The sequence below is a fragment of the Magnolia sinica genome, unplaced genomic scaffold, assembly GCF_029962835.1.
Source record: "Magnolia sinica isolate HGM2019 unplaced genomic scaffold, MsV1 ctg405, whole genome shotgun sequence".
Taxonomy (NCBI): domain Eukaryota; kingdom Viridiplantae; phylum Streptophyta; class Magnoliopsida; order Magnoliales; family Magnoliaceae; genus Magnolia; species Magnolia sinica.
The window spans coordinates 10,911-29,709 of record NW_026682844.1 but is presented as its reverse complement, the minus strand read 5'-3'; the positions used below and the strand labels follow the sequence as shown (position 1 = coordinate 29,709).

The window sequence follows — 18,799 nt, the reverse complement described above, 5'->3', positions numbered from 1 at the left end:
ACGTGTGCACCGTTTTCAGCACTACCAAAAAACTGGGCAAAAGCTATGAATAAAAGTCGTAGCTAAAAGCCTATGGCTACGGTTAATATCCGTAGCACGACCGTAGTCATAGGTCTTAAAGCTATGGCTTTGGATTCAATCCGTAGCCATAGAAACAATAGGTACGGATTAAATCCGTAACAATAGTTTACATAGCTCTAAAGTATATAAAACTACAGATTATATCTGTAGCTAAAAGTAGAGCGAGAACCGTGCAATAGGCTGAAATCAGCAATAGCTACGGTTTCTAGATAAATGGCTATGGTTCATATCCGTAGCCATAGAAATAGGAGGTACGAATTAAATCCGTAGCAATATTGTCCATAGCCCTAGAATATACAGCTACGGATTATATCTGTAGCTAAAAGTTGAGCGAGAACTGTAGCAATAGGCTGAAATTATCAACAGCTACGGTTTACAGATAATGGGCTACGGTTAATAGCCGTAGCTAATGTCTATTTTTTTTTTTTTAAATATAATAATGGCATCTCTTACCATTGTAGTACATGCCCTGATAGATCAACTCATATAAGCTAATATAGATAAATACTTCATGGCTAAATCATTCATTCATTCAATCAAACACAATAATTCATTCATTCAATCATATACAATCATTCATTCAATCAAATACAATCCATTCAGCTAAACTCAGCCAGTGAATTGGGTAGAGTCATTCACGTGATCAAGGTGTCCATTAGTAAAAGTTAAGGCGCTTTAAAACTCCCACCTCTAGTGGGGAGAGTAATGACTTCAACTAGGATCTACACATGTTACCCCAAACATTTTCCAATCATCTAACTTAAATATTAAATCATGAAGTCAAGCTATACTTATAGGCTTTTGAGTTATGCTTGACAGTAATGTAATTCCAATTCCTACCCCAATCCGAGTCCGTTGATGAATATGCATAGCTTAGATACACTGATACTTCTGCTACCTGTTGTAAATGACATAAATAAATAAATAAATACATAAGAAGAAGAGGAACAACAACAAATTTAAATAAAGAGAGGTCTAACACCAAAGTCATTCTTAGTCGTGCATCGATAGCAAACACATCGAAACAAGCAAGTGCACTACTGCCAACATGTTATGCAGATAGTAAAAAATTTAAGAACCAATATCCTTTTCCACATAGTATAATTATCATATCAAATTCATTTAAGATCCAATAATTGTATTGATCTTTGAAAAATTGTCTTACTTTAACTAATGTATGATTGGGTGAAGGATTGTTTGTTGGAGTCGCAGTTGGCTGATATGGAAAATTCAGGCCACCACTGTTTCCAATATCATCGAAGTCGGGCACTGAATGGGATGTTCTATTCTGGAAAAGAGATGGAAGTTCTTCAGGGGAATCCTGCTTTGATGAACCTAGAAATTCATTATTTTCCATGATGAAGCAAGAATACGTGCATTGTGTAAACAATCTTAGCATACATTGTTCTCTCCATTGGCGTCAAGTTTTAATAGAAAGAAGAAGAAAATAGAAGGAAAAAATCAACAAAGTAAGAAAGATGGTTTTAAGCAAGATAAAGCTAGACAAAACAGTTTCTTCATGTTGTCACCTCTCTGCAAATCTGCAAAACCCTTCACCAACTGTTCTATACAACAACAACTACTCAACTAAACCCTTCATACCCCAACCACTGTTCCACACACTTCAAAAATCTGCTACCATTGTTCTATACAACAATGGCAATAAGATATATTTAAACAACAACTGTCAGTTTGGAACAACAACTTCCATTGTTCCATTATTCCTTAGAAAATCTGCAAAGGGATTTTAATGTATAGAAAATCTACTACCATTGTTGTGTGGAAAAGGATTTTTTAAGGAACAATGGTAGCTAACATTCGGCAAAAGGATTGTCAGCTATACAACAATGGAACAGTGGAACAATCCTCTATGAAATTTCACAAACGACCAAGTGCTTCTCTCATTATACACATACAATTATAAAGTAGACATGATTACATGAGAGAATTCACAGAGGACAATGGCTACATATTAGACGTAGATTCCTTAATTTCTTCCAAGGAGATGGCCTGCATTTCAACCAAATCAATCTATGTGAGATCCATAACCCAAACTCTGTAAAAATATGTACATCACAATAAAGGAAAGAAACTTCAAAACTCAAATGGAAAAGGATGATTCATGCCAGTGAGATTACCAATGCATACAATAGAGATGGTTTGAGGGAGGAAAAGGTCTCCAATCAAACAGATTCTGGATTTCTAATGTGTGGATAAAGGGTATTTTATATTTCTAGTCTTGGGACACGAGCAAAATACTACCATGTACTTCCACTGCCATAGTGTGCATGAATGCTTGGTTATGTACCCCTAAATTCAAGAACAAACAAGATAGAGGACCCCTGCAAAGCCCCAAATCTATACTTACATTTTGTTTGATGAAAACAAAGTATACTGGATTAATTTAAAAATGAAACATTTTATATCAATACAAAAAAAAGGGTATGATCAATAGCCAATTGAAACCAAAATCTGATAAAAGAATGCCATCATAAATCAATAAGAGATGCATAAAACAAGCAACACCCTGCCACCTTCCCTCATGACCAAAACATAGTGCTGTTAGTGAGCACCTACCTTGAAGCAACTCTACATGAAGTTGCATGTGCCAACCTGACACATGTGGTGCACATCCAAGCTATGCATCACATGGGCCTTGTTTGTTGCCTCATCAACGAAGCCACACATATGGAAACACTAGATGGTTTAGTAATTACTGTCAACAACCCACATTCAAAATGCATGTAACTTTATGGTTAGGACTGCCTGATGCCCAGCTCGAATGCCCCAGACATATCAATGTAGTCCTAGCACTTGGATCGCATGTCAAACAGCTAGTAGAGATGTACATTTAAACTTACCAAGGCTAACAAAATTACACAGGTTTGAAAAATAAGACATACATAAACCACAAGTTGGTGGATGAGGTGACTCACAAGGAGATGGATTTATACAAGACTACCTTGTCAAATAGTTGTGTGCCCCATGGCCCGGTCAACACAGGTTTAACACCCTGTCTCAAATCATCTGATAAGTCATACGTTTTTGCCTTATCATAAGACACAACCCGTAATGGCTCAAAGTAAAGTGCATGATCAGTAAGAGTAATCGACCTGCAATTGACATAGATTCAACTTGTCATGAAGTGAAAATTTTAGCAAGCATTTAGACAAACCATTGCCTAAATTTCAAATAACTAGCTCAATTGAGAAGAAAGGAAATAACCAAATTGAAGTTACCTTCCTTAGAATCCATAATGAGGCATAAATCAAAATATAGTTCCCCTCCTTTCAAGTCCAACTTGAAAGTAAAGCCCTAATACCCAATATGAATACTAAGTAGGTAACTGCAAGGTTTGGGCGAGTGGCCATCACCATGGGTTTACTCCCTATAGGTGTGGGCCATCACCATGGGTTTGCTTCCTTTTAACTTGTCTTTGATTTGTAGTATTTTTCAAGCCAAAGCTCCATCTCTGCTAGAATCGCCTTTAACTTTTTTAATTTTAACTTTGATGGTTAAGCATTCGACTATCCCTCAACTCTACAAGCTTTCTTATACTTCCTAAACCTTTTCAATACAAGCTTCAATCTATTTCAGCACAGTGGGAATCAATGCATGTAGTGGTGTTCCATGTAGGTGAGATGGAGAATCGAACTCACCTCCTGCCCAAGCACTAGAAACACTGGCCATTTCTTAATTTAGACAATGGCCTGTCATAGATGAATTCCCCACCTCAAATCACCTTGATCACATCTTCCTTCAAAGCAAAGCTTGACCCCTACTCAGTGTTGAGTTGTTTAACCTCTTTAGGGTTTGTACCCTCATCAATCCTCAAGTTAGCTGGAAAAATACTCCAATAAAATTTCTTCACCTAGTTTCATATGTGTCAAACTCAAATCAAAACTTTGCACATTGCCATTAATATCCCTTGATCAACCCTAACTAACCGGTTCATGTCTCCTACTATGCAGAAAAAAAATAATCTCAAGTTATTACTTGCATTCAAGCATGTGAATAGTCCAATCAATCAAATTGGACCATAATTCCTAGCCATCATCATCATAGTATTGTCCCAACTATTTGGACCCATTTCCTAAGCCAAGCAAAAATACACTTTAATTTCCAATAAAAGAATTATAAAACAAATAGAAGGTATTTAATATTTAATAACAATAGGTACAAACCTTGATCTAACCATTCCAATTTCGTGACATATAATGGAATTTAGATATAGAAAGGGAAATCTAACCTTTTCTTATTACCATTTTCTTCATTTGTTGCCTGTAATTGAGAGCACAAGAGACCCTACAAAGAAATTTCAATGTAAAACTGGAGCACTTCATTACCATCAAGTCATCGACTATGGCAAAACAAGTGAACTAAGGAAATCACCGACTGTCTGCCTTCTAGTGTGAAAGCCCCACAATTCTTAGTTAATTAAAGCCAAGATTTTTTCTTTTGAGAGTAACAAGATTTTTATTAAGAAAGAACAGAATATATATATATATATATATATATATATATATATATATATATATATATATATATATATATATATATATATATATATATATATATATATATATAACAGTGATAAGAAATCATCCAATTAAAACAAAGAAGAAAAAGGCCTCCACAAACAATGGAAGAATTCAACCAAGCCATTGCAAAGAGACAAGAAGCCCTGGCCCAGTCAACCACGAGCCATTTGACCTTCTAAAAGACCTCTTCTAGAGAAAGGATTTATCCTGTAAGGATCTCCTGTTAGGCTGTTACACTCCAGCCAAACTGACCCATAGAGTGGCAAGAAAAGATAAACGATTGATTATAGATGTTTTATGAACAAGATCCCTTGCTAAGACATAAAGTAGAAGTGAACTACATCAAGATTAGACCAGGTCCTATTCATAACAGCCTTCTCGGTATTCTCATGCATAATGACAACAAAGAAACAGCCTCTATCTATAAAATCATAACATCATTAACATCAGAGGCTTGAACTAGCTATATGGAGCTTGGCTCCTCTTTTTATCAAATGAAAGAAGCAAGAAGTCATTAAAATAGGAAAGTAGAGGAGATAGGCATGAATGGCTAATGGTACCAAGCTATTAAAATATACCACCTATGCCTATTTTTGCAAGTTTATTGAACTTCCAAGAATTTTGCTTCACAGTGAGTGAATAGAAAATTTTGCTTCATAGTGTGTAAAACACATTCCACTAAGACTAATACAAGGATTCGCCAAGGTTTGGCTGGAAGCAGTAGAAATTCAATCCTGTGTAGCTTATACGGCATAACTAGCTCTATCCCTAGTTTGTCAACACCATTTCTGCACAGTTGCCAGGCAAATTGAGGATAGACTGTACTAAAATATGAGGATGGTCTGTCCTTTAAAGAAAGGTGGGATAACAAATCTTGGGCAGCGATTCATTATAGTAAATACAGGCATATGTTTTTTTGCATGCATGGATCATATCTGCCACATGTACCACAATAGATGTAACAATGTGCCACATGTGCCACTATCAACCTTCAACCACCTACATGTGCCACATTCAACTTTCAACCATCCCACATGTGCCAATGTGCACATGTGACACTAGTGATTCACAAGTGGCCAACATGTGCCAACGTGCCAATGCACACATGCGCCAGATGTGCCAAATGTTCCTTCCCTATCCAGGGTGTTTTGAAAAACAAAATGCAGGACAGGTTTTCTTATCTTTTTCCTTTTTCTTCTTCTCTTAACCATCTGTTTGAATTAAGGAGTCCCATTTGATCGATATCACTGACAACCCAACTTGATTAGTGGTATAGATAACTTTGAGTCAACACATGCAAATACATCATGTCTGCCCTTATCTATGAACACCCATTCAATCCTCTAGGCTCAAAAAAACTAGTTAGCCTGGTATCTTTCAAAAAAAAAAAAAAAAGGTTAGAATAGAGGTAGTTTGCAGAACAGCCCACTACAAAGTTCTTACTAAACATATACAAGACAGATACATTAAGATGCATAGGCCATGCAACAACCCATTTAAATTAGGGGACAATTGAGCCATTTAGAATACCTATGAAGGTGAGAAATATGGACAGAAACCTCCTTATCAACCCCTGAAACAGCCATTACAGCCCTGTTACAGTCAAATTTTTTTAAAAAGAAAATGTATCAGCCTAATATGGGACCATTATAGGCTCATATTGGCCTGTAATGGGCCTGTACGACTGTTATGGCTGTTACAACTTACAGGCCTATTATGGGCCATTTTTTTAAGAATGGACATTACAAACCCATATCGCATAAGGGATCTCACCATTACCATTACATAACTACCATTACAGCCACTATGTACCCTTTTTTACTACCATGATATGAGCAAGTACAACTTATCAACTAAAGAATGCTAACCTTTCTAATCCAGCAAGGTACTTCTCACATACAGAGAAAGAAAGCCGACCTCCAGTTGAATCTGTAAGTACATCAAACAGATGAGTACTGGTAACTACATCAACGATAGTAGGAATTGTTGGTGCTATTCGAGAAAAAGCTTCTCCCCCCACTGTACTCTCCGCATCTATCTGCCACAGAGAAAGGAATGATGAATCCTGATGCATAAAACAAGCAACACCCTACCACATAGTGCTATCAGTGAGCACCTACCAAATGGAGAGAAGATAATCAGTTCCTATACCTGGTAAAGAGGGATCTTTTTCAAGCTAGCACCTGCTTTACAAATAGCAAGTGATATTGCCAATATAGCATTAACACCAAGCTGACCATATTAACACAACAACAAGATCATATTAGATACATTTTTGCAGCATCACATGCAAAATTAACACAAAACTAATACAACAAACATCAATAATTGAGGAACAACCATGATACCTTCTGCTTGCACCAACCCCAACTGTTCCATCAAGTTGTTGTACCATGAAGTTATCAATGCCAGTTTGCTCGGTTGGGTCCTGCAAAGATAACATAAGCATCAACAAGCTCACCATCAATACTACAACAACACATTTCAAGAGTGATATGCTAATTTCTAAATGGAGGCACCAGAAACAGGCTCACCTTCAACAGATTCCATGCAGCCTTATAAACATCAGGCGACTGCAAGTGGAAATTTGAATGCATTGTAAATTCAAGAGAAAGAATAGAGAAAGTGTAGTGACTTGAGAGAAGAAAAAAAAAAAAAAAATAAATGAGATTTCTAGATGAAGCTAAGCTACAATAAAATGTTTCATAAACTCAAAAAATGGAAAAAAAAATGATAAATCTTCTGCCTCAGGGTATAGCTCAGACATTGTGTCTTGTAGATTTGCATCAAAATCATTACTAGAAAATCTCCTTCACCGGACAATCACAATTATCCATTGGATAGACTTTTCCCCATTGCATTCAATCCATTCAATAAATTGGAGTTTTCCCCATTGCATTCAAACTACTGGATATATTTTTGTTTTTCCATTTACAGGCCATCTACCAGAGGCCCAAAATTGTCCAATGGAGAGTTTCTCTGAGGCCCACTTGATGGAAAGTCTATATCGCTGAAAGGAGTAACCTGTCTATACAAAATAGTTATCTTTCAAAAAAAAAATCTATACAAAATAGTGGCCCGAAGTAATTGAGTCAGACCATTAAGTACTGCGTCATACAAACATACCTGTAAAGTGAGAAAGATGGTGGTTTCAATGCCAACCCCAACACAGATTTCTGCTTGCACATGGTAGAAATCATGGTCTCAAGGAAGTAAGGTTTTAGGCATTTGCAACACTAATCGGGACACTTGAACACCATTATGTTCACCTATACAATCTAGCAGTTCCCCTAACCAAACCCCATTTCTTTTCATCTTTCAGTCCTAACGTTATTTTCATCTTTCACCACAAAAAAAATAGTTGGAAGACTCATATAATCTGATCATGGTTAGATGATGACATACAGAAAAAATGAAAATCTGTAATGGTCCTTGTTCACCTAGGGAAGTTTAATAGCAATAGCCAAAAAACAGAGTAAAAATAACCCAAATACATAATATTTCTCCACTAAATGTAGAAAATCAAACATTCTAGGTCCACCATTAGTTCTAAGACACCAAAAGCTCAGAGTAATGTCTCTAATATGTTTGATTAGTGGGACTTGGCCATTCAATAGCGATGATCCACTGATCAATGTTCCTAACTGGCATTGTTGCACAGAATAAGCCTGTCCATTGGATGCCTGGCCATTTTTTGTTAATAAAATTAAGCTCATTAATTCATTGGACACCACATTGCATGAGAAACCCCCAATCCAATTCCACAAAATAAAAGACAAAAATATGAATATTCAAAAGAGAAAAAAGAAAATCGGTCTTGCATGCCTAAAATGGACATGGATTATGGCGTGAGAGAGGCAACTCTTCGTGAGATCGAGTGAGATGGGATGGTTAGGGAGAGAAGAGGAGTTCTTGAGAGGGGAGATCGAGAGAGAGAGAGAGAGAGAGAGAGAGAGAGAGAGAGAGAGAGAGAGAGAGAGAGAGGGACGAACGTGAGAGAATGGGGTTTTATTCCATGTGTATGAAGGTTTCGTGAGAGAGAAAGGGATGGAGGTGGGAAATGAAACGTCTCGTGAGAGGGGGAAAAGAAAAAGGCCCCGTGGTTTTTCGCATTTTCACCCATTATGGTCCTGCTACGGTCTTAAACTGTAGCTAAAAGCCCAGTTGACCGTAGCCATTGTACCATCTGTAACCGGCCCTCCGCGTATGCACATCTGATGGGTTCTAGATGGATAGCCTTGTCAAGGGCTTTGTGGGGTCCATCGAGATGCAATCAATATATCCACTCCGTCAATTAATTTTATAATTTTTTTATAGGGAATGACCCCAACATCTAGGTAAATCGAAGGTCTAATTGAACCACACCATCGATCAATGGTACGTATTAATCTCCACTGTTTCCTACCGTGCCCTCCACTTGAGCTTTCAATATACTTCCTTTTTTGGGCACTTACCCTAACATGCTCTTTAAAAATGGATAGACGTATTAGATGGAGGACACATTTTAATGGGCCTCGTAAAGTCCCTTATGGGGCTATCCAAGGTTGTATAAACGTGTGGAGGAGGTAGCTTTTAGCTACGGTTTGGGCATTTTTAGCTACGGTTTTAAGTCGTAGCTTTCTAGCTACGGTCTATATTCGTAGCTAAAAACTGGCTTAGTCTGTAGCCTTTGATCATTTTCTGGTAGTGCATGAAGATTTCTATTTGAGAATAGAATCTCTACCCATACTCTCACTTTCCACCAAGTCAACTAAGCCCTTACCTCTCCCATACCTTTCATGCCAACAAGGCAATGCTACCCATACCCCATCTCATCTCATGCCCAAAAAGTCAACAAGCCCCATCCCTCACCCATACACTCCATATTATCCATCCTTACAACTCCCATCACTCTCTCATTTCTCTCTTCACTCCCAAGCAAGCAAGAAGAGTGGACGTCCAAGCTCTAACGAGAGTAAGGAGAGCTTTGTGTGGCCCACTTCCTACCCTTCTCATCTCTCATCCTAGCCATTCAATCTCCATCATCTTCCATTAAAGTTGAATCCTAGGAGCTAAGGAGTCCATGGAGCCTAAAGAAGTGGAAATTGGTGGGTGATCATAGCCTTAGATCTTGATTTTTATGTATGGCCCACTTGTGATGGGACCCATTTTGATGTATTTGTTCTAACAAAGAGAGACCCATAGTGGCGGGTTCCCTCCACTACACCGTCTCTCTCTCTCTCTCTCTCTCTCTCTCTCTCTCTCTCTCTCTCTCTCTCCCCCCTGATTGCATGGCCCACCTATGATGCATGTATTTTACCCACACCATCCATGGAAAGATCATTTTGGGCATGAGCCAAAGAATGGTCAGATCTAGCGGGCAGGGGTTTGCCTAGCCGCTGGTCCACCTCAATGTATTTGTTTTTTCTTCACGGTCCACCTGTTTGGGAGAGGATGGGGGTCGGCCACTCCCTGGGTGACCCGCGTCTAAGTGGGACCCACCGTGAGCATGTGATTCATCCGGGCAGTCCATCTGTAGCATACTGCTGGACTGCCGTCCAGGAAATAAGAGGTACCTATGGTTGTTTATATATATATATATAGATATAAATATATATATATATATATATATATATATATATATAAGAATGAAATAATATATAATATAATATAATATAATATAATATACCATATAGGTATATCTGGTGGGCCATACGTGGGACCCACCTAGTTGATTGGCTGGTGTACATTACCCTGCAGCAAAGCTACTGATGATTGACGTCAGTAAGTCCTGTGGATTCCATCCACACTGTCTGTCCACGTGGGACATGTGAGACCCACTTGCCATATGGGTTGCATCCACAACGTCCATTTGGACGTGGGGTGTGGGATCCCATGTGATGTATTATTTCATCCAGCCGTCCATTGGCTAGGACAGTGGAACCCACCTATATATATTTTTTATATCCCACACTATCCATCTGTTTGGACATGGCCCACCCTACACGTGTGGGGATGGGACCCACCTTGATGTATATGTTCTTATCCACATCGTCCATGGTAGTGATGGGGTGTGTCTCCACCGTGATGTATCTGATCATCCTTGCCATTCGGCCATGCACCCCACCTGACATGTGTGCTGTCCACATACGTGGGTCCCACATGATGCATGTGAGATATCCACACCATCCAATCTGTCACGCCCCAAACTCGGAAACCGGATTCACAAAATTTTCGATCACTGAATTTGGTGCTGACAGCCTCCGTAGTACCCTATTCTCGGCTTCTTGGGTTCATACGCCAGATTCCGATCCTAGGATGCTACAAGGAGGATTTTTTTTTTTTGTACATTCAACTCATAATAAGCATAACCACAAGCATACCCAAATCACAAAGACAACATCATCATCATCACATATCCACTAATATAATCATTTGAGTACAATGCTGAAAGAAAAATACATAAACCGAAAATCAAGCTCCAGAAGACCGTTGTACGCTCCAAGCTCGACAATGCTGCAACCTAACATCTCCTGCACGCATCTATCATGCATAAGCTTATAGAAAGCTTAGAGGGTGGTGTAAGTGTGTGCACAAGATAAGTGTCAAGTATTCAATACAATGCCATCATCATACAAGACCAGAAATACTGGTGATCCATAAATCCAACAATATCAGAATAAACAGATATACGGACCAGATCATGAATTTATCAGAGTAAGCAGAAATACTGACAAAGTCATAAATCACACGATAACAGAGTAAGCGGAAATATTGGTAAGTGCATAAATCATACAATATTAAAATATACAATACAAATCAGTATGCAAATGAAGAGTCGTAGAGAGCCAAATATCAGATGCAGAGGATGTAATGCAATATGCAGTGCAAATGGAATGACCATGCTGGAGTGTGAAGTCGGTATGGTAGTACGTAGTATCACAGGCTATGGGGTCCATCACAATGGACTTCTATCCAAACTAGTCCCATACCTAATTTGGATGGTCAGACTCAATGTGGTAAACTCCTGATCTCAGGTTAGTCGCGCGCCCCAACCGAAATCCTGGCCATTGCGAAGGTACACATAACAAATAGTTGCGCACCACCAGCCCGAGTGGATAGTGAATGATGAATGAATGAATGAGTATGCAACTCCTACTCACTAAGTCCACATATCAGTACGGTTCATCTCTGGGATCATCACCGGGGTTTAGTACACTCCAAATGGCACTGCCGCTCTCCTAGCCGTACAGTCCAAGTGAGCGTAAGAAACCTCACTATCCGCCTGGCCAATAGTTTGCCAATACCTATCCGGCACGTCGATAGCGGACCCATTCAGGAGCTGGTCAAACTCAGCCTAGTATTGCCCCCTACCCTCGGGCGGGTAAGGCCACACCTCCTTCCCAACCGACCACGACACAGTGGGAGACGCGGCCTCCTGGTATTCGGCACTCGGGCGCTCATGTATCCACTCGGTCTTGACGTTGGGGCGTCTCCTGGCCATGGAGGTTTAGGAATTTTCACCCAGGGACATCTATGGCGCCCGTATGCTAGAACCAAACATTTCCGGTGTCCCATTTGGCCATCCACGATACGCCTGTGGAGGCTACGACCCTGATGTCGCTAGGGCGTACAGAAATCATAATGCGAGATGCATGAGTAATACAATCCAGTCATGCATCAATCCTACGCATACCACGTGCTCATGTGAGATAACCTCCGCCTATCAGGGAGTCTCATAACAATATGCTCAATGACATATGCAATGATCAACCACATCTCATAACAAACATGCAGATGATGCATATGGACATGTATCATGAGGCTATGCTGTCACATACTCATAACCAGTATCAATAATCGGCATCGACAATCAACCTCGACAATGTGGATATTTAACCAATATTGTCCCCAAGAAATGGCCCACATAGAGCCAAACATATAATGGGCCCACGACCCTAAACAAAGGCCTGATATACCACACAGTGGGCCTTACTCAAGGGACACATATACACAACAGGTGGGCCCTGCTCATGGGTCTCAAATGCATGACATGTGGGCCCTACACATGGGTCTTGAATACATCAAATGGGCCATGCATCATGGGCCATGAATACATCACGATGGGCCTTTATCATGGGCCTAACATACATCATAATGGGTTCTATAGCCTGGTCCTCAAATGCATCCCAATGGGCCTCATCACATAGGCCTCATATATATCATATTAGGCCTTAAACACGGCCTGAATGCTCATCACAACGGTCCTCAGATACGGGCCGCATATACATTTCATTGGGCCTCAACAATCGACCTCGATATTCGGCCTCAATACTCGGAATCGGCACTCGATAATCGGTACCGATAATCAACATGTATAAATAAGGCGGGGTCCATAAATGGACAGCTAATCAACAATAATGAAAGATCGGCTCATGGCCGTAGTTATATTAATCCGATAGCACGAAGCCATCTGTCTATGGCGAATGGGGCTCACTTATTTAAGTTAACCCACGAAGAGAATGGGCCTAACGAGACCTAAGGGAAGGTTACAATGAGGACATTTAACCGTCATTGCCCATTAATGTGGACATTTAACTAACATTGCTCCCAAGTAGTAGCTCATGTAGAGTCAAACATAAGGTGGGCCCAAATATCCAATATGTGGCCTCAAATAGTCATCACAGGTGGGCCTTACACATGCAGTGCGTGGGCCTACGCATCACGGTGGGTCGATACATTGGGCTGCATCAATGGGCGTCAATCCAACAAGTGGGCCGCATCAATGAGTCGCACTAATGAGGCTCATGCACATCAAGTGGGTTACATCAATGGGCCGCACAAATGCACAATAGGTAGACCCGGCACATGCAGCAGATGAGCTCCACCATATGGTTAGTGTGGATATAGAGTGCATACATCTAGTGGGTCACACATCCCACGGACGGTGTGAATAAAACATACATCGAGGCTGGCCCTATACAACCTGGACGGTTAGGGTGGAACATATGAGGTGGGCTCTGCTCACGGGTTCCAAATACATTACAATGGGCCCTACCAAATGGGCTTAAATACATCTCAATGGGCCTCACCCATGGACCTTGATATATATATCATAATGGGGTACCTACCCTGGATGGCGTGGATAAAAATACATCATGGTGCATCCCATCCAAATAGTTGGACAATATGGATATAAAAACATATATATTATGTGGAATCCATGTGTACAACGGATGCATCAAGGTGGGCCTCACACAGATGGACTGCATAGAATGAATTCATATGTCACGTGGGTTCACATCCCACGGCCAGAGATTTGGGCGGTAAGGATAAATAAATACATCATACTGGCCCACCCTGCATATGGACGGTACGCTTATTCAACACATATAATAAGGAGGGCCCCACCGTCCAGTAGCTGCTGGACGATGTGAATATAGAGTGCATGCATTAAGGTGGGCACCTCGAATGGACCACAAAATACATCAAAGTGGGCCCGACAAATGGGCCACAAAATATATCAAAGTGGGCCCGACAAATGGGCCACAAAATACATCAAAGTGGGCCCGACAAATGGGCCACAAAATACATCAAAGTGGGCCTTCTCACATGGTCATACATACATTAAATGGGCCACACCAATGGCCCCCATGTATATCTAATGGGCCACACCCAAATAAAAGTGGTAATAATGATTTCCACCATTTAAGTTCCCAAGGCCCACCATAAAATATGTTTCCCATCCAACATGTTCATGAATTAACGTAATGATAGATGAAGTGGAACAAATATCAGCTTAATAGGAAACTCCCATGGCCCTTAGAAATTATGAACGGTGGACGTCGTTGTCCACTACCTTAAATGGTGGGGTCCACTTGAACTTTATATCTGACTTATTGTTAGTCTCAAGCCTGTTAAGACGAGCTTGCCAAATGGTTGGACGGTTTGGATGCAACACATGCATTAAGGGCGGGGTCCACATGAGCTATGGATCTAACTCATTATTTAACTCACGTCATGAAATGAGCTTTGAAAATGGATGGACAGCTTAGATGCGACACACGCACTATGGTGGGTCCCATGAAGGCCTAACCATCATGTATATATTATATAATATAATATAAAACAATATAATATAAAATCTATATATATAATATATGTAATATATACAATATAATATATATATATATACACACACACGTACTCACATCAGCCCCACACGTGGGGTGGTCCCACCGTCCGGGTGTGGACGGTGGTGTGGATAAACACATACGCCAGATGGGGTCCACCCGTCGTCCACCAGCTGCTGGATGCCATTAATAAAACACTAGCATGTACATGAGTTCCACCGTCCGCTTGTACGGTAGGAATAAAACGCGTACATCACTGTGGGTCCCATGTGGGGCCCACCGTAATGCTTATTTGCCGTCCAACCCGCTGATAAGGTCGTACGGACCTGGAATGAAGTGGAAAAACACACCCAAAACTTCTGTGAACCCAGAGAAAATGAGTTCAATGGCAGCCATACAATACCATTGTTCCTATGATGTGGGCCATCTGAGCCTTAGATGGGGCCGATATTTGGGGGGAGGCCCAGTGCCATAGGGGCCTATAGAATGGACGGTGTGGATTCTAAAAACACATCACGGTGGGGCTCACTTCTATGGTCCCACGGTCGGCCAGAGACCGTCCCAGCGCTTGCTGCGCCTGCTGCGCTGTCAGCGGCAGCAGGTGCTGCGTACGTATCTGCTTTGTTTTTTTTTTTTTTTTGAAAATTTGGTTTTTCCCTGGTTTTTCACATGTGTGGCCCGCATCAAGTAGATCCGCACCATCCATTGTATCCCATGGCCCGAGACGGACCAAACAAGTCCAATATTCACTATATTGTCAGTGCATCAAATCAACAGAGTGGGTTTCAGTGGTAGGCACACTGTTTGCTATGTTAGGGCCCGTCTGAGAGTCAGATTAACCTCATTTTTCGGCTTAACGCTTAAAATGATCTAAGAGATAGGATGGATGGCGTAGATTAAACTCATACATTGAGGCAGGGCTTGTATGAGTGGTCCTTCTAAAGTTTTTGTTTTAAATCAAACCAACACATTTTTTATATATATAAATCACTTCACTCTTCACTTCTCACACACGTCCAGCGTCCAAGGACGCTGGACGGTTTGCATACAGCATATGAGTAACGTGGGTCCCACATGTGGGAACCATGGAGATGGCTGGTGGGTCACACGTGGACGTGGCCCACTTGATTTGGACCAACTTGATATTTGTGTTTTCCCATCTCCCTAAGGTGGGGTCCAAATGGTTTGAACGGTTGGATAAAACATACATCAAGTGGGGTACATCCGAGTGGGCCACACCGCCACATCGTCACACACAACAAAAGTGAAAGAGAGAGATGGAAAGAGAGGGAGAAGAATAGAGGCACCCACTTTACTCTTTTTCTTCTTCCCATATACTCCAATGCTTCTATGAAGCTCTATCAACGGTGAAGATGACAATCTAGAGGTTGGATTGGTGGGGATCTAAGGTAGATGGTGGTTGGATTTTTGGGATGGTTGGACGTCCATGGCTTTTGCAATGGAGAGTGAGGAAGAAAGAGGGAGGGAGAGAGAGATAGGAGAGAGAGAGAGGTGATGGTTTATAGGTAATTAATGAGTTGACTTATGGGGAAAAGGGAATGGGTGGTTATTTATGAGTTATGGCTAAGGTAGGGTAGGGTGATGTCACCCCTATGGTGACATCATAGTAATTATTATTTTTTTTTATTTTTTTTAGGGAAGTACAACAATAAGGGCAGGTGGGTCCCACGATCAAGTGATCAATAACCTAAATAATGCACGGGCCGGATCTCATAATCTGAGCATCGCATTGACGCACAAGACACGTCGTCGGAACCGCGACGACGGCGCGGTCGCAATGACATAGGTCTCGTTTTGAGTCGGCTAGGGTTTACAGAATGTGACTCAAGAGCGTGCGCCAATGCTATCTACGCGTCGCGGGTCGTCGAAATTCAACTGGGAGGACCGCGGAAGTTTATAGAACAATACGGGTTAGGATACGGGTCTTACACAATCTCTAAACGTGTGGACCTCACCATGATGTATGTTTGTATCTGTACCATCTAGTTGCTGGATGGTGCTGTGTAGGCCCTACCTGAACATCCAGACCGTTCACCTAGTGGGCCTTCATTGTAATGTAAGTGTTTTATCTTCTCCGTCCATCCCTGACGCGTGAGACCCACCTAATGTATGTTTTGTATCCACCATCGAGCAGATGGACGGTGGTACACACCGTTGATGTATGTATTTCATCCACGCCACCCACCTGCCGGGCCTTCCTTGATGTATGTGACACATCCAAACCGTCCATCCATCTCGTGAGCTCATCTTAAGGCACGAGACTAAAAATGAGACAGATCTAATTATCAGGTGGACCACACCGCAAATAAATCAGTGAGGGGATTGAACGTCCACCATTGAAATCCTTTTTGGGGTCATAGAAGTTTTGGATCAGTATGGAATTTGTTTTTCCTCTTAAGTCAGGTTTTTGTGACCTTATAATCAGATTAGATGAAAAATAAACATAATGGTGGGCCCGTAAATTTTAAACAGTGTAAATCATTATCTCCACTGTTATTTGTGGTATGGTCCAGATGATCTTTTGATCCGCCTCCATTTATGGTGCGGCCCATGTGTTGCGGCCCACCTTGAGGTATATAGGCCCATGAGATGCAGCTCATTATGATATGTTTGAGGCCCATATGATGAGGCCCGATATGATGTATATATAGGCCATGTGAGGAGGCCCATTGTGATGTAATTGTGGCCCAAGTGATGATGCCCAATATAATGTATTTGTGGCCCTTGTACGTGGCCCAACATGATGTATATTCGACCCATTTGGTGAGGCCCAATGTGATGCATATGCGGCCCGTTTGATGAGGCCCGACCTGATGTATATGTGGCCCTTAAGTGAGGCCCATTGTGGTGTATATTAGGCCTTTGTATGGGGCCATGGGCCCCACTATATGTTTGGCCCTATGAAGGCCACTCCTTGGGAGTGATGTTGGTTAAATGTCCACATTGATGGGCAATGATGGTTAAATGTCCACATTGTGGCCTTCCCTTAGGCCTTTTGTGAGGCCGATTTTTGAGGTTGATTATTGATGCTGATTATCGATGCCGGTTATCGATACCGATTATGAGTATGTGATAGCATAACATCATGATACATACCCATACGCATCATCTGTATGTTTGTTATGAGATGTGGATGACTATTGCATATGCCACAGGGCAGTTTATTTATGGGACTCCCTGATAGGCAGAGTCGTCCAACATGAGCACACGATACGCACAAGTTTGATGATGACTAGATGGTATGACTCATGCATCTCGCATTTTATGATATGACTACTGTACACCCTAGCGATATGAGGGTTGTAGCCTCCACAGGCACATTGTGGATGGCTAGATAGGACACTGATAATGTTTAGTTCTACCATACGGGCGCCATAGATGTCCCTGGGTGAAAATTCCTAAACCTCCTTGGCTAGGAGATGCTCCAACGTCTAGACTGAGTGGATACATGAGCGCCTGAGTGCCGAATACCAGTAGTTGCATCTTCTACTCTGTCGTAGTCATTTGGAAGGGGGTGTGGCCTTACCCGCCTGAGGGTAAGGGCATACCTAGGTTGATTTTGACTAGCTCGTAAATGGGTCCACTATCGACATATCGGGTAGATATTGGTCGACTACTGGACATGCGGATATGAGGTCTCTTCCACTTATATGGTCGCGCGTCCAGTGGGCGTCGATCGAGTGTAGAGTGTACTAGACCCTGGTGATGATCCCAGAAATGTACAGTACTGATACGTGGACTTATTGAGCAGGAGTTGCATACTCAGCATTTTACTCATTCATTCATTCATTCACTATCCACTCGGGCTGGTGGTGCGCAACTAATTGTTATGTGTACCTTGGCAATAACCAGGATTTCGGTTGAGGCGCGCGACTAACTTGAGGGCAGGAGTTTACCACATTGAGTCTATCTATACAAATTTAGGTATTGGACTGGTTTGGATAGAAGTCCCTTATGATGAACTCCGTATCCAGCGATATTATGTACTATCATCCTGACTTCATACTCCAGCTTGGTCATTTCATTCGCACCGCATATTGCATC

The 18,799-nt window shown here is 41.4% G+C and overlaps 1 protein-coding gene across 1 annotated transcript; it reads right to left on the bottom strand.

Annotated features, from left to right (window-relative positions):
- Positions 1–1,615: 1,615 nt before the first annotated feature.
- On the bottom strand, positions 1,616–6,965 carry LOC131236357 (uncharacterized). Its single transcript, XM_058233483.1, has 5 exons — positions 6,936–6,965; positions 6,774–6,854; positions 6,491–6,660; positions 4,331–4,386; positions 1,616–2,091 (listed from the first exon to the last, which is right to left on the bottom strand). The coding sequence occupies exons 1-5, from the start codon at positions 6,963–6,965 to the stop codon at positions 2,069–2,071; spliced, it is 360 nt and encodes a 119-aa protein (XP_058089466.1). The 3' UTR covers positions 1,616–2,068.
- Positions 6,966–18,799: the final 11,834 nt, after the last annotated feature.

Coding starts and splice junctions, on each gene's coding strand:
- LOC131236357 (XM_058233483.1), bottom strand. CDS start 6,965: ATGGTTGTTCCTCAATTATTGATGTTTGTT. Junction 6,661..6,773: donor AAAAGATCCCTCTTTACCAG/GTATAGGAACTG, acceptor TCTCTGTGGCAG/ATAGATGCGGAGAGTACAGT. Junction 4,387..6,490: donor TACCTTGCTGGATTAGAAAG/GTTAGCATTCTT, acceptor ATTTCTTTGTAG/GGTCTCTTGTGCTCTCAATT.